Source organism: Gasterosteus aculeatus, chromosome 3 (assembly GCF_964276395.1).
Source record: "Gasterosteus aculeatus chromosome 3, fGasAcu3.hap1.1, whole genome shotgun sequence".
Taxonomy (NCBI): Eukaryota; Metazoa; Chordata; class Actinopteri; order Perciformes; family Gasterosteidae; genus Gasterosteus; species Gasterosteus aculeatus.
In genome coordinates, this window is record NC_135690.1 from 13,257,955 (window position 1) to 13,273,972 (window position 16,018).

Consider the following 16,018-nt stretch of genomic DNA (forward strand, 5'->3'; position numbering starts at 1 on the left):
GCAGGTGTTTCTCCTCTTCCTGAGCAGCTCGGAACTCTCTACAGAGTAATTAACAAGATACATTTGCGCTGGGGGGGGGTGGGGGTTAAGTATGGAAATTGTTTTCTTTGGGCGTCACATTTTTAATTGCATTTTAAGATTCATGCAAGATTCCTTTGACGGACGAAAGGTGAGGTCATGGATGCAGCGTCTACCAAGAGAGCCGCACTGCTCTGGACTCCTCGTGGTCATTCATCGCTCATGTATATTTTGCATGCATGAATATGTGGAAGCCTAAATCGATTAATAATTCACTCCAGTTTGAAAAACGTGACATGGCATGAATACAGTTTGTGTGTCAGAAAAATAACTCCAATGACCAATGATGAATGATGAATGACCACCGGCACGCTAACTGTGTTAAGACCGGCTGCTGCTCCAGTGATCGAGCCTTCTGATTGGCTGGGTTCTGTTTGGGCATTTAGCGGACGGGTACACTGTGTAACAGCATTAATGTCAGCGATGTTATTGCTGCTACGCAGATGTCTGGCCTCTGTGGTAAAGTACAGTTATCTTGGCCTCAGGACACGGTGCTGTTGTTTAAGGTTTCTCGTTCATCAGTCCTCGGTTTCCACGTGAATCATTTTATGCTCCACACCTTAAAACTTTTGACCTCCTCCCTTCTCTTTGCCTTTCTTTACTTCAGGGCTCCGCAGTTCAAACACTGCACACGCAGAAGGCTGCGATTCTGAGTAACCGTGAAATGCTTTAGATTTGAGTCAGATATAAAAACGTGTTTGCCAGGATGTTTTTTTTTTTTCTCTCCGTGTCGGTGGGTGTGTGAGTGTTTGTAGTATCCATGAGTGTTTTACAGGGGTTTTGGGGTGGGGTAATGATTGGGAGTGGCAGGATTTGATGGAATGGGGGGGATTAAAGGGTGGGGAGGAAGAAGTGAGGCGAGGTGCAGAACTGGAAAGCCAAATGGAGCGAGGATCCCCGATAATTAACTCGCTCCAACATGAAACTATACAAATGTTTATGTTTTATCCTTAATAACACAAATTGGCGATTGATTGATGATTTTCCGTGTGATGTGTGAGTCGGAGGAGAGTTGTAGGAGTGATGGTGCTGAGTTTACGTCCCCTCCTTTCTCGTTTGTTGTGTCTAATGGAAGACAGCATGTGTCGATACGACGACTGATTAGGAAACTAAGGGTTGTGATCTGTCAGTAAATGATTCTACTGGTTTGTAATGTCATAATAAATCATATCGGCAGGCCCCATCTGAACCAGCGCTCCTTCCCGCCTGTATCAGCATGGTTCCGTATTCCTGTTCAACGTATTCAACGCGTTCGGAGCAGTAAAACCTCCTTTATACCTTTCAAGTAATCTGAAATGTAAATATTAATCCTGCCGTTTGAAAGCGTGATTATTCAGTATTTGGAGATATTTTTCACATGATGTCTTCCCCTTGTGGAAGAACACAAGAACAACAATAACAAGACATTTCGACCTGATCTGGGTTACTGTTGGCCACATTGAAATGTGATGGATAACTACGGAGATCTCTGAAATACTGTCCATTTAAAATAAATGTCCATTGAATGAATGGAAAAGAAATGTGTCTTACTTGTCTTTGTGTGTGAGAGTCATTCTTCGGTTTTATTTTCAATAAAAATGTAATTACTTTCTGTGCATTTTTGTTTTCAGTTTAAAACGTGGCGGATTATTTGCTCCTAGAATCCATGTATGTTCAGTGTCCCGGGACTCCGCTGGTGGTGTGGTACCATTTCTGGTTGTTGAGTCATTTATTTATAAAACCAGGCTTTACTAAAACCCACATCGTGCTAACTCATTCCGGTTAGTAATCTTTACTTTATTTGTACAACATCTCCTCTGTGGAAGAGGTTGCTTCTTGTAAAAAGTCCTGCTGCTGTGATTCTTATTTCCCCAGTTCCCTTATAAATGTCTCGACTCCTTTTAAGGAGATACGTGGTTTAAAATAACGATAAGATGACAAAGATGTTACTGTGGTTTTGATGATTTTCTTTATGTGACACCTGATGTTTATCCAAGCCACTGTGAGGGATGAATTGTAGAACGCGTTGATTCATATTTAACTCTGTTCACTGATATAAAAACATTCCACCCCGTGTTCCATCAGATCATTCGCCAGATATTAATTCGTCGCTGTCTTTTATCAACTTCTCCTTTGAACTTAATCCACTTAAACAAGATTGTCTTGACAAAACTTCCCAACTGGACTAAAGCTGCATGACTCATCCACAGATCTGCCTTTTGCAAACACGCTTCGGCTCACTGGTGATCACTTAAAATTGTGGCATCTGAGGCGACCATTTGAATTTTGGTCGGAGTTCAGAGTTAACACAAGCGGCGATTGAGGAGAGGAATGTGCTTTGTGTTAACAGGTGTTATTTGTTCTCTGTTACACATTCTTAAAAGGAGCTGCTTGGGTAACGACAAGAGGTCACTTCCTGGGCTTTGACGTTTTTAACAATGCATATTAGCAGCTTCTTATTCTGACATCACGGCATGTATAGGCTTGACCGTTGTCCAAGTCGACTGAGATTCAGGAGCTGCTGTAACTGAGCCATATCACTTTACAACGGCTCCCACCTGGTCGGAAGTTCAAGTTTGTTGGATACAAAACGAATGCAAATGAATGTGTGTGTGTGTGCAGATACTGATGAATTAATTTATGGAACTGCAAGGAAGAGCAGATTTAATATTCCCTGGTTAACAATAAAGATGCTCTGCTGGGTGTTTGCTCACCAGCAGTGCTATAAAGCCATGAGGGTAACCATTGTTGCTCTGTAAATGTCAACTGAAGAAATGCATTCAACACATTGTGATGAACTTTTAATACCTCCACATCGTAGTTTCTTAAAGTGAGACCATCGAACCGTGTTGTGGCCCTTGAATTTTAATGCTCTTTCGTTCGAAAGCGTAGATTTAAGACATTACTTGGCCGTACACAGTAATGCAAGTTAGAAAATATAGAAGTGCAAAGGAGAATGTCTGATGTTATTATACATCATTACACTTATTATAAAAAAGGCATTTATAATACATACATCGTCTTTAGGGAAAGTATTAAAAAGTTTGAAACAAGTCATATTATATCATGGCAAAAAGTGTCTTAATAATAATTATAAATGTTAAAAGGCAACACAGAATAGTATTTAGGGAGGACATCAGTCACTGGATGGTATATTAAAAACTCAGTACAAGTCTGAAGAAATTAGTAAAGATTTTGAAAAAGGCTATTGAATACTATTTCGAAAAATTCATAATACAGTATGTTGAAAAAGTCATATAATTTGTCAAAAGAATAAATTATGTGTAATATATTAAAATAATTCAGGAAAAATGTAAGATAGTAAGCTAGAAAACAACACAATCTGGTATGCAATAAAAAACTAATAGATCACTCTATGGTATATTCGAAAATACCATATACAAAAGACTAGTCGTGGCATAGTATATTGAAAGTGTAGTATGTAGAAACAAGAAGTCCTAAATAATCCTAATGTATTTTATTGAAAAAGTACAGTACATTAAAAAGTCATGAACGATACATCGGCAGTCATATTATAGTCAGTCAACATATTCATAATATAGTATTCCATCAATTCATAAAATAATAATGGAAAAAGATTTACAATATAAGTATATACACTTGAAATTATAAAGTCCTATTATAGAACGTATTACAAAAAGTAATATAACATCATAGTATGGTACATCATTAAAACTACATAAACATCAACGAAAAGGACAATTGACACATAAAAAGTGTTACTTTATAAAGTCATTGAGTACTTACTTATGACATACTTATCATAGAAATGTCATAAAGAATCTCATTGACCAACCAAACTCTTTATTTGTGTGGATCAATATCACAAGTCACAACCTACGACATCCTCTTTTTCTTCATCACTCCCATCAGATAAGTAAACTCCTTTAATGGGGAAAAAAAGAGCCAGGCAGAAAAGATAAAAAACACAAAATGAACAACATGGTCCATCCATATGAGAGAAATGATACATTATTATAGAAACAATAATATATTAACAGCAGCAGGTCCTGTAATGGTGGCTTGGTGACAGCAGGTACAACCCCATTCCAGGTAAAACCAGTATCCATGGAAACCTGGGAGAAGAGAAGGAGCAGAGGCAAAGCCTGAGCCAGCCCTACCTAGAAGGGCTATTCAAGGGAAAAGTCTTACGCCCACGGGGCGTAAGACTTTTGGAACTTGGTCAACTTAATAGCTAAAGGCTCCGGGTTTCATCCTATATTTAGAGACCCAAAGAATTGCAGGTACCGCTGCATTCTAGTGGTGCTGTGATCTCGTTGCCTGGCCACCTGGGGGAAAAAAAGGCAAATGTAGAATATATAAAAACCAAAAAAAGTGATGGATAGTATTTCTAAAGTGAAATAGAGTGAAAGCGTGTGGAAAGAGACGTCAGTACAGCGTGTCTAAGAGGGTCTTATCAAGAAAAGTTAAAATCACTGTATGGGATATAAAAAAGTATTAAATTGTGGTGAAAAGAAGTTGTAGATCAGTATATTGAAAATAAAGACACTTTCAAAAGAAAATTAGGAAATTCATAGTAAAGTTTTTTAACAAGTTAATGTATTTTTTATAATATCAGAAAAGTCATTTTATTTGATGTCAAAAAGTCTTAGCGTAACACGAGTCAGAAGTTATACGTCATGTTGATAAAAGTCATCAAATAATAAGGAAACACCTGTAAAGCTTGAATAAAAAGGCACAAGGCAGCCTGTTGAGTATAGTATAGTATCTATAGGTCAAATAATTACAATATAGCATGTCAAAGAAAAGTCTACTTTCTTGTTTTTACTTAAATACACGTCATGTATACTCGCGTGATGTGCTCTGAAATTAGGATCTTTTACACAAACAAATATCAGGTTTCGGAAGAAAAAATCCCAAATGTCAGTCCAAAATGGTTTATTTTGTAAAGGGGGGTAGTTGGGAGATGAGAAAACACGGTGCGCTAACAAATGATATATTAAAATGTACATGACATTCAAAGGGTATTTGAGTGATCACTCAGGTTTTCCTCACATTGACTTCTTCATTCCCAATGACAGTGGACAAAAAGTTTGTATATCTTAAAAATAAAAGGATCAAAGTATACCTTGGGATGCCTTAAAAGAAAGAAGAAATAACAGTTACATGCAGAATGTAGACTGATGAGTTCATTTTCTTTACATTGCAAAACAATCATAAAAAAATAAAACCCACATGGTCACATGGCGAATGACTAACACATTAATGTTGAGAAAGAAAAATGGAGCTGTTGAGTCCTCACATCATTAACTCACATTAGCAGAAACCGCATTGTTTCAGTCTTTTATTACGTATAATATAGGTCAATAGGAAATATAAGAAACTGCCATTAACAACAACAACTTGAGTGGTCTTGCCATTACAAGCAGCACATGTGTGTTGAGATGTTGGCGGAAAATGACAATCCAAAATAAATTACATTTGCCAAAACCTAAACGCACAAACTGGATGTGATGGGGGGGCGGGAGGACGTTGGAACACCTGAATGATGACTAGTCAAATACTACTGAATGAAGCTCCTCTGGATGTGTGGCGTCCAGGGGCACGGCTGTTGAGTGAGTAAAAAGGTCCCAAAGTAGAAACTGCAGTCTTAACATGTGCCATACCTTAAAATGTAGAGGAAAAACACCCTTACACTCATCAATATGATGAGCAGAAAAGTCCCAAACCAAAGCTTTGAAGTCTTTATTTTTGCTATCGGGGAGAGGAAAAAAAAAATACTCGAGAACAAAAATAAAACACAAAACAGGAGCGGGAGGGAAGAAAGGACTCCAGATATTACGTTGAATGCAGAGAAGATGAACTGCACAGGTTGGGTGAGACACTCCGGCACGAGGGGTTATTTCCTGGAGCTAGACTTCTAATATCCAAAAGTACTGGTCTGGAGGACCCATGTTGGTCAAGGGGTGTCCATGGAGATGCCCACAGCAAAATGCCTCAACGGCAGCATGTTAGCAGGCTGTCCGAGAGTGACGCTATGTGCTTCCTGCAGCCTGGCCCTCTCCTCCCTCTGAATTACCTGCAGAAAGCAAAGCGAGAGCAGGTTGGCGACGGCTTAGTGAGAGTGTGGTCCGAATCGCGAACAAACCGCTGCTGCTCCGATACCAACGGGCAAAAAGCAGCTATCTAACCCGCAGTAAGCTAAGGGCGAGTAAACCACGCGAGGCGACACGATCGCCCAACAACAGAAAGTCACTCACTCGTAGCCGGAGTGGAGGCGGAAGCTGAGGCGGAGGCGTCGTCTTCCTCGTCGCTGTCGTCCTCGTTGGACTGTGGTAACCCGGCCTCGGGGATGGTCGTTGTCGGCGCCTCGGGCTCCTGGTCCGCCTTGCTCTTCAGGGCTAAGATACGGTGATGTAACGCTGCAGCCAGCTGACCTATGTCCTTAGAGCTAGCCTAAAGAACGGAGACACAGTGGGAGAGGCTACTCAGCACAAAGACCAGAAAAAAGCAGGCATCTCGATTGGGACTTTCTCACATCGAGCACATATAGGCAAAAAAAAAAAAAACTCTAATCCAGGCACATCTGGACAGTGTTGATGACAAATGTGGCACATGGGAAGATGATGATGCAAGCTTCCTCGGTGAGGAGCATCAACTATAGTGTGAAAGCTAAATGGAGAGGAAAGGCAATCATGACTATATATAGTATGTTTGTTGGTACGTACCGATATTAGGAAGACCTTGACCCCCTGGTCCTCTGTGTCCATGGCAGTGATTCGTACACTCTTCTCGCTAGCTTTGTCCACCTGCATCTGAGGCCAAAGTTTAGTGTTGAGGATCAACCGTAGGCTGCCCTGGGTCCGCATCACTGGAAGAGTTTTAAAAAGAAACGCATACCAAAGCAATGAAGTTCAGAACCAAGCAGCTGTGTTTGTTCATTTATGGTATTCCACTTCTCAATGTGAAGAGTTAAAAGTGCACCTTCCAAATGAACTCAACGTGTTTGCCAATATTGTATTGTGCTAAGTGAAAGTTCACCGGCATAAATACAGGATAAGGAAAGAAACCAATTTAGCTGTAATCGGAAATAGTGTTGCTTTTCTTTTGAAGAAAATTCTAAATTTCTGAAATAAAATAGCTATGAGCATAAAGAGTTGTTTTGTATTCATTAAAGATTCCTTTCTTTGATGACGAAGCCCATCTTACTCCTTATTCCACCGACACACATGCAGTGCAGCATAAGGCGTTATCCATAGCAGTGTGTATGACAGGACTACCCCCTCTTGTGTTCAATGTCAGGTATTGCAACATTTATCAAGATGAAAACAGCAACCAAGAACCATTTGTATTTTACTGAATGTGTAATCTCAGTTATTCCATATGCATCAGGCACAAATCAATCAACTCACAAAAAAACATCCACATTATGGCAATCGGACAAGCTGGAGCGTTGCACTTTCCTCTCGGTTAGATATTGGTCTTTCATTCTCTCTGAAGGCGCGTTTACCTAGACGAGACTGTAGCGTGCCGTCCTCTGTTGATGCCATGTCGTTGAGCCTCAGCAAACCTCGACCTCGTTCTATCCACGACTGAGCGGTCTTCTCAAAAACATATAACTTGCACTGCATCTGAAGTAAAAGCACCAAAAGAAAAAAACAAGAATCGCATTGCTTTCTGCCTCATTTATTCACTGCATGCGCCGAATCATTCTCTAACCTGTAAAACGTTGCTTTCTGATTCCTCTCCGGTTTTGACGTCGACTTTCTCTAGGATGCACTTCTTGGCTGTGGCTTTGGTGTACGCGGCTGCAGACTCCTCCAAAGACTCGGACACGCTGTTGACTGGTCAGATGAAACAAGTGCATTGTTAACCGCAGGCAGCATTCGGCTTCGGAGATTCTTCGCAGAGTGGGATTAGTTAGTTTTAAAGCCTCCTCTCACGCCCATATTGTCTCGCCGTGACGGAGAACATTCTGCGCATTCTTTGGACAATCAAGTGCTGAGAGGTCACTTCAGGTCATTTGTGAAGAGTATTTTCCTGTCAGCTATGACATGTCTTCATCGTAAAATAAAGAACAGTCACTGTGATAGAACATCTATGTACAGTTTCATGTCATTTCTTTTAGGGATCTGAATGCAATACGTGCCGGGGAGTGCGATTAAAATAGTTTCAACCTTTCAGGAAACGGTGTGATAGAAAAATAATGGAACTCGAATCACAGGTGACGTATTTATTACACCTTGTCAGCTCGTTATCTAATTAAAGAAGCACTAAACTTGATGTGGAAACAAGTTAATATTATGAACAGATATTTCTTTGTATATTGCTAGTATTATAATCTATTATAATATAAGTATAATATAATATATAATAAGTATTATAATTGTAATGTCATATTTCTGTGGGACTGCTATTCAATCGCCTCAGGTCTTGTTTTTAACATCCATTAGTAGACGGGTTCAACTTTAAACATTATGATTACCCTTCTCCGGGGTGGCTTCCTGTGACGGGGGCTCTGCAGCGGGGGCCGCTGAAACTTCTTTGTTTTCCTCGACTAAGGACTCGCCCTTTGGGGGACTCTGAAAGCACAACACAGCTCATCTGTGGAACTCGTTCAAAGCTCCGTCCCACCAGGTTCTTCCATGCGACCGCGTCACACTACAACAGGTTGCGCCAACTCACCAGAACTCGCTCAGACATGTTCTGCCCAAAAACAAATTTTGCCCCATCGTCTGTACTGTTGGCGGGGTTTTTTGAACTGAAAGAACAGGAAAGAAGGGGTGAAAAAAAAAATGTGTTGATGGAAGTTAAATATAGATTAGGAGGAGGTGCTAAAAGTACTCCAAGGAGACTGATTCGCATTACCTTGGAGTAGAGATGTACTGTAAGAAATAATTAGTGCCCTCTGATTGAGAGTCCAGTGGCAGGCCATCCTTTGACTTGCCTTCTTTACTGTTCTCTTCCAACTATAGAAAGCAAGTGGTACATTTGGAGTTATGCTCACAGAAAAGGACGCAAAAATGTTCACAAATCCAGATTAAGGAAACTCCTGACTAACTGACATCCGAGGGAACAAATGAACATTTCAAAAATCTTGTCAAAACATTGCAGCCACAACTGTTCCCAATGGAGCACAAAATGAAAAACAAATTTAATAGAAAAAAAGAATTATACTGGATATTGTTTGAAGCACCACAGGAAATGAAGCAGTTACCAGGAACGGGAACCACAAGACATTGTGAGAAATCTTAGCATTCACATGTGACGGACCAAAGAAATGCTCAGAGGATCAGTCTGAAGGACTCCGCATTCATTGGAAGAAATGGAAAATAATGAATACATGTGTAGTATCATCATCTGCGACGAAGACTTGACACATTGCCCTTTCCTGCTTTTTGAGCTGAAGTACGAGTAGCAATTAGTTACAGAAAAATATGAAGGAAAAGTGGAAAGTAACTCACCTTTGCTCTGTCTTTGATATTCTGACCGAACACAAAAGATATTGCTACATCCGTCTCCTTCTCGTCTTTGTTACCACTTGCTCCATCCTCCTCATTTTCATGTTTCTGAAACAAAAACCGTTAAAAGCAACAGTGTTAGCTTCATATTATTCTGTATTTCGGAAATAGTGCAACATTGTGCGGAGGTGAATAAAACCACTTGCAATTCAATGAATCTTTTTATTAATTTATATATGTATATATATATATATATATATATATATATATATATACACACACACACACACATACATACATATCTTATATCAGAATGAATACAATTTCATTCTATTAAATAGAAGCATGGAAATAATAGCGTACAGTGGAATGCTTTCCCTCACTCCTTTAAACACCTCACCTGTGACCTGGCGGAGGCTGAATGCTCTGTGTTGTTCAAGAAGAGTGACGGTGTCACAGCTTCTCCATCTGACGACTTTTTCACCCCATTAGTTCCACAAATGGAATCTAAATGAAAAGACATAAAAGAACAAGATATTTCACTTTTTTAATTTTCCTTTCTCAAAAAAGATAATTTAGCCTGTAAAAAACAACTAAAAAACACACAATGCGCACTTGCACTATGCAAGTTATCAATGATCAAAGTTGAATGAATAATCAGACAAAGACGATTTTAATGGTTTTATAGTATTAACTAATGAGTGCAGGTGACTCCAAGCTGCACTCACTGGACTCTATATGTGATTTAGAGGGCGGTGCCTGAAGAACTGCAGGGCGGAGGACACTGCGTTGCTGCTCCTTGGGTTTCTGACTTGGGACGCCTGCAACAGAGCCAACTTGTCTCATACTTTTTGAACACAATGAGAAGTTCTGGGTCTACATGTTTAAGTCTAGATCTACCATTTCCATTTCTAAGAGGGGTGATAGAATAAAAAGGGTGCAAGCCTGGGTTCAAGTTGTTTTTCAATTCCCATCAAGTCAGTGTGGGAAAATGTTACAGGAAAAAGGCCCGAACCCCCAAACACCAACCTGAACTTGGTGCCTGTCCATGTATGAGAGTTGGTGGCTTTAAACGGAATCCCATGGGCTTCTCCTCTGATGAAACGGGGCACAAGAGGAGGCAGATAGTTTAGAACAACTCATTAACTGCACATTCTGTCTGTTTACACAACTGTCTAACCTCAAGGCCTGTTACCAAAACATTAACAGGCCCGTGACATGACGGGCTCTAGGATCGTATATTTCTCCATCTTAATGGCTTTATTGGTTTGACACGACTCAGCGAAAAGCAAAGTTGAATGCATCTGTATAAAATGTATATTTATTTTTTTAAATAGAACCGAGGCTCTTATGTCTTATGATTCGTCCCCTCTGCAAAGCTGTTATCTTGTGACACTGTCTGCGCCAAATGTTAAACACCTGGTGAATCTAAAACAACCAAAGCCACATTTGTATGACATGCAATTAACAGAAATCTACCACTTTTAAATAATTTACAAGACACACATACATTACAAGTCCCCCTGCGGTCATAACAACAGAAATAGTCTTAGACATTAGCGCTGAGGTCGATGAACAGTCCAACAAAGACAGGTATTTTATTTATTACTCAAGCCTGGCTAATAAAGCAGATCCTGATAATGTCCAACGGTGTAATTTTACTTTTGAGTTACTTCCTCCAAAGAAATGCACATGGTGAACTCCAACTACAGCCGCAGAAAATGGTCGGCACAAGCATGCAACTGAGACCTGAAACCATCCTGTGCCTGGATATTTAACTAAAGCCGCCTGCATGCACTGCCAATTGAGACTAAAGCTCAATATTATGTTTTTTTTTTTTTTTTTTTAAACAGGAAAGCCTTCCTCTCAAATACAAAATAACCAATCTGAGAACAGCATTATACAACTAAAGTAAATACAGAATAAGACAGACTAGCCGACTGGCACCAAACACACCTGTAAACCATTCCACTGACAAGTTCAGTGCTCCTTTTGGTCCCCGTACATTAAAAGCAAAATAAAGTACAATATGATTAAATAATAACAACTTTTGAGAACAATCGTCCAGTTGTGTTGTCGATGACTCTCTCCTCTTGCGGCCGTTTTAGTGCACAGGCTCACCGGGCTCAAGCCGTTGGCCACAACAGGATGTGCCTCGTGTAAAGACGCAACAGCAGCAGGTTTTTTTACTCAGACAAATTGTCACCAAAGAAGAAAAAAAAAGAAGAAGAAGAAAAAAAAAAAAAAAAACGTAGTGGAAGTTTTAAATCTGACTAAGATGTGTTGATTTCACTGACTGAGTGAATTGTCGTATGGAGAGAGGGGATGGGGGGGCTATCCCTCCATCTCACACAAACACACTGAAACGAACCATTAATGCAGCCATAAACAAAACGGAGGACCAAATTCTTGCATTCTTGCAAAAACCTCAACAACAAGCTAAAAATAACGGGATGAACAAACAGAAACGTCACACTGGACTGAACTCATGAGGCACGCGGAAATATTTTAGACATACAATATGTAAAAGACAATAAAGATTTGTAGTTCCACATACACTTATGATTTAGAATAGATCTGAGAAAATCCACTTATGCATGTCAAATGTATCCGTCTATGGAAGATGTGCTTTGCCTTCTGCAACAGTCAATCCATGAACAACATCAGTCCTCCACAGCATTTACCTGAAGGGATAACTCTAAAAGTGCCACATTCAATGTGACTACAGCTGCTCACAGTGAATGGAGTGCATTTGCAGGAATGGGAGACGCAATTTAATTGACATCTAATTTCCAACTATTTCTGTCACAATGTTAACAATACATAAAGACATGGTCAAAGAGTATTTCTGGCATGTTTTAGATAGCAAGTTATCGTTTAGCAAACAATTGTGTTTGTTGCCTACATTTTTTTTGGAAAATCAGGTTTAACCTATGAAACATTTTACTGCAGGGGGGCTTGAAGCTGTGAAGAGAAAGTGGTCTGGATGCCTCACCTGGCTCAGAGTCAGAGTTCCCAGTCGGAGACTGGCAGAAACTTGAGGGCATGAATACATTGTTCTTGGGAACTGCAAAGTAGCAAACAAGCATTGCACTCAGCATACAAATCAATGTGTACACCACAAGCAACAAACAAATTCTGTGCTTAGTCACCACGTGCCCTTACCAGAATGTGGGGGTGGGAACGATGACGTCCTTTCCCTTTTCACAGGGGGGCAATAGCCTCCCTCATCTTTATCTGAATCTAAAAGCACCAACAAAATATGAATATTATTGCTGTGTGATTAAAAATTAGATATAATAGCAAAGACATTAAAAGAGTGGCTTTACCTTCCCCATCCTCTGCACTTGAGCCCTCCGCAGATCGCTGCAAGAGAAGATTTGAACTCAACAACTCTCCTGCTTTGAGCGTTTCAAGATTGCTGTCCACTGAATGTCCGTATAAAATCAAGTCCACAAAAGTATTCAATATGGCATCAAAAGAAAAAGAAAAAAAACCACTTACCTTCTGTGCTTTATCTTTTTGGAAAACAAACACAGGTGGCGCAATGGCAGGCTTGTCTGTCAAGAGAAGATGAAGGCTAGTCATCGGACGTAAACAACCATGTGCGCCTGGTACAGAGAACAGTAGCTAACGCTGTAGCCTGCATGATCGGATGTGGGCCGTAGTACTCATCTGCATAATAATCTAGCACTAAATCAAAACAGCAAAATAACACACGGCACCAAAAGCCATATAAAATGTGGGGAGGTGCAGCTAGACATCCTATAATTGAGACTGTATGGAAGGTAAACGTTGTGGTTCCCTTCTGGTAAAACACACCGTTCCACTGTATATTTAAAACGTCAGATCTAGCAAGTACAGAAAAGAGTGAAAAGGGAGGAAAAACAGAATTGTTTAACGGTCAAGAACGTACAATATCAGTTTGGTCCAGCTAGTTATGGGGAAACAACTCTTAACCATACGATACCTACAGTTACTCACACAGGCTGACCGCTAAGAACACATCACATGTTATGTGGACCTAAACAATCATTTGGCACCAAACAATATCACCAACATTTAACACTAATGTAAATCTATTCCACGAGCCAAACAGCAACTCTTGCTACTCTTCTAATCCAATAAGGGATTTCATTCAGCTCACCACCAGTGACTTTGTTGCTGCTGTAAAACATCATCACAACTAACCACGAATAGCAATGCAATAATATGATGTCACCACGGGCCTCTAAATGAATCTACCTGGACACTATAACCTCTGTAAAAGGTCTAATCAAATAAACATCCACAGACAAAAGGTTTGCCTCTGTCTGGATTGGGCCTAAAACACTGAGCAGGTGTAGCATCGTTGTGAGCCTCGTCGGTTCGGGGTATAAATGCACGCGCTAATTGCCCCCGTAGCCGCGGATTATCTGCTGGAGCAACATTCACCAACACAGCCGATCACGGCTAGCTGCTCGAGTGAGACACACATTTAGTCGCAGACAACAAGACGTTGTCGTGTGACCTATGTGAACGTCCGGCTTGTGTCTTACGGCGGCTTGCAAGTCAGCTAACATTGTTATAGATGATGTGTGCAAGAATCCAGGCGTGCAACACTTAATATTCACGGTAGAAATTTAGGCGGCACGAGAGGTCGCCGGCTTGAGTTAACCAGCTAGCATTTACACGATCCGACCCGTCCCAGCAAATAGTCGGTGACACCGGATGGTCCCTAAAGCCCCGGACGCAGCATAGCTTTCTGGCTATGGTGATTAGCTTGCTAATACGCTCCATCCCGCATGAGTCATCTCGTCTGACAAGCAATGTCACCAAGAAGCTCGCCGAATTCCCCCGTCATCAACAGACCAGCGTAGATGAACAGCAGATCTGAGCTGACTGAATAGATAACATTTAATAAGCCGCTAAATCAGTTTCTTAGCTACGGCGTTTCTCTCTGCGCGCCCAAATAAACGAAAAGCAGACCCGCAATTCAGTGCTAACTTCTTTAGAATGCGGAAAGGCTGTGCTATTAACGCTAAGCGTTAGTATCAAAAGAATCATCCACGTATTAACGTTAGGTTAAGCCGCTCAATCTTTGATTTATTTCCGCAATCGATGTTGAAACCCATCACAAATAGCTAAACATGCTGCCTATAAATAGCCGGGTGCTAGCGTTATGGGGTAAGCCGGCGCTAGCTGCGAGCATCTGTCGAGGGCGTTCCGGGGCATTCCAGGTATTACCCGTAGCCCAGCCGCTAGCATTGTTAGCATACTTGCTAACTTTGTAGTCTTGTAAACGCCGCGAGGCTTAGAACTCACCAGAACTCACTATCAACACCGGGCCAAGGGGCGCCGTTTCAGCTACCAACCATGCGAACAACGTACAGGCGTCGTTTATAAGGGCTCAGTTGCTGTATTTGTTTTTCTCACAACTGCCACTTACTCACCTTCGTTTGCCAAGTCCGCCATTTTACTTCGACGCTCACACACCCACAACCCACCGCGCAGATAACACGAGTTGAAGCAGAAACGTTCGCACTCGCAGAGAACACATTGAGAGTGGACCCCCCCTCCCCGGCAGATGCGCGCCCCCCCCCCTGCCCTCTCCTGTGCACGCTAGTAAACCTCAAACAAAATACTGCCTGCCCATTATTGACAGTGTGTTTATGTGTTGAATGGACAACATGGATAAACCGACCGTAGAAAACAAGTTAAAGTCTGCTTGGATAGTTCAGATTGCAGTTACAGGAACTCATCAGACCTCTATGTCATTATGTTGTAGTTATGATAAGGCAGATTTTAAAAAAAGACACAAAAAACAACTAAAAAAAAGAGTAGGCGAGTTTCACAGAACTTTTGTCGCGATGATTGTTGTTGGCAAAAAAAAAGAAAGAGCACAAAGGCCTTCACTGAACATGCTGCACACATGTGACCCTCTTGCACAAAACCCCAAATCAACCTCATTATGATGTGATGGAAGATTTCAAGATAGTATAAACAAATTTGGCTTTAAAGGGAAGTTGCCATGGATTAACAAAAGAGAAGTTAAAATGTCAAAAGTTTGAATCTTCTGTAGATAAGTACACCTAGTGAGATATGGAAGAGGTGGAGTCACAGATTAATCATGAAATAAAGAATAAATAAATCCTGTTTCTTCCCGTCATGCATTGATTTATTGTTTCTAATAACTTCATTTGAACGTTGACACATCTCAGTCTACTTAACGTCATTGCATAACATGTTTGTCATGACGTGTTTTCCCGTGGGTGTTTTTCCAGGTGCTTGTGCTCAGACTACTTGTTGATGTTGTTCTGCGTGTGACATTTTTATTTTTTTTATTTTCAAGCCAATACAGTTCACTTAATTTGCCTCCAGATGGCAACAGCACTTAATGCTGGATGGAATCCTCCTCTACAAACAGACGGTTAACACAACGGTGTGATCACTGCAGTGGAACCAGCATCAGGCTGAGCGAAACATCAAACCCGAGATGTCATGCTTTCAAAGTGGAGCTAGTGCATCATATCAAATTA

General features: G+C 40.8%; 1 protein-coding gene across 9 annotated transcripts; it reads right to left on the reverse strand.

The window, feature by feature from the left end:
- Positions 1–4,960: 4,960 nt before the first annotated feature.
- ranbp3b (RAN binding protein 3b) lies at positions 4,961–15,080 on the reverse strand. 9 transcript variants are annotated; one of them, XM_040171409.2, is made up of 17 exons: positions 14,933–15,080; positions 13,005–13,060; positions 12,830–12,866; positions 12,666–12,743; positions 12,496–12,567; positions 10,530–10,595; positions 10,229–10,321; positions 9,901–10,007; positions 9,504–9,608; positions 8,908–9,008; positions 8,725–8,800; positions 8,525–8,621; positions 7,759–7,883; positions 7,550–7,670; positions 6,768–6,910; positions 6,300–6,495; positions 4,961–6,118 (listed from the first exon to the last, which is right to left on the reverse strand). In XM_040171409.2, the coding sequence occupies exons 1-17, from the start codon at positions 14,952–14,954 to the stop codon at positions 6,075–6,077; spliced, it is 1,539 nt and encodes a 512-aa protein (XP_040027343.1). In that variant the 5' UTR covers positions 14,955–15,080; the 3' UTR covers positions 4,961–6,074. The 9 variants fall into 9 exon arrangements, with proteins under 9 accessions (XP_040027343.1, XP_077955600.1, XP_040027344.1 ...); XM_078099474.1 differs by having other exon boundaries at positions 14,805–14,965; XM_040171410.2 differs by lacking the exon at positions 10,229–10,321.
- Between the last annotated feature and the right edge of the window lie 938 nt (positions 15,081–16,018).

What these genes read in the sequence shown, in the direction of transcription:
- ranbp3b (XM_078099470.1), bottom strand. Translation starts at nt 14,954, where the DNA reads ATGGCGGACTTGGCAAACGAAG. An exon ending in GTTCCCACCCCCACATTCTG is followed by an intron (nt 12,568 to 12,665) that starts GTAAGGGCACGT and finishes GCTACTTTGCAG; the next exon opens with TTCCCAAGAACAATGTATTC. An exon ending in ATATCAAAGACAGAGCAAAG is followed by an intron (nt 9,009 to 9,503) that starts GTGAGTTACTTT and finishes TGCTTTCTATAG; the next exon opens with TTGGAAGAGAACAGTAAAGA.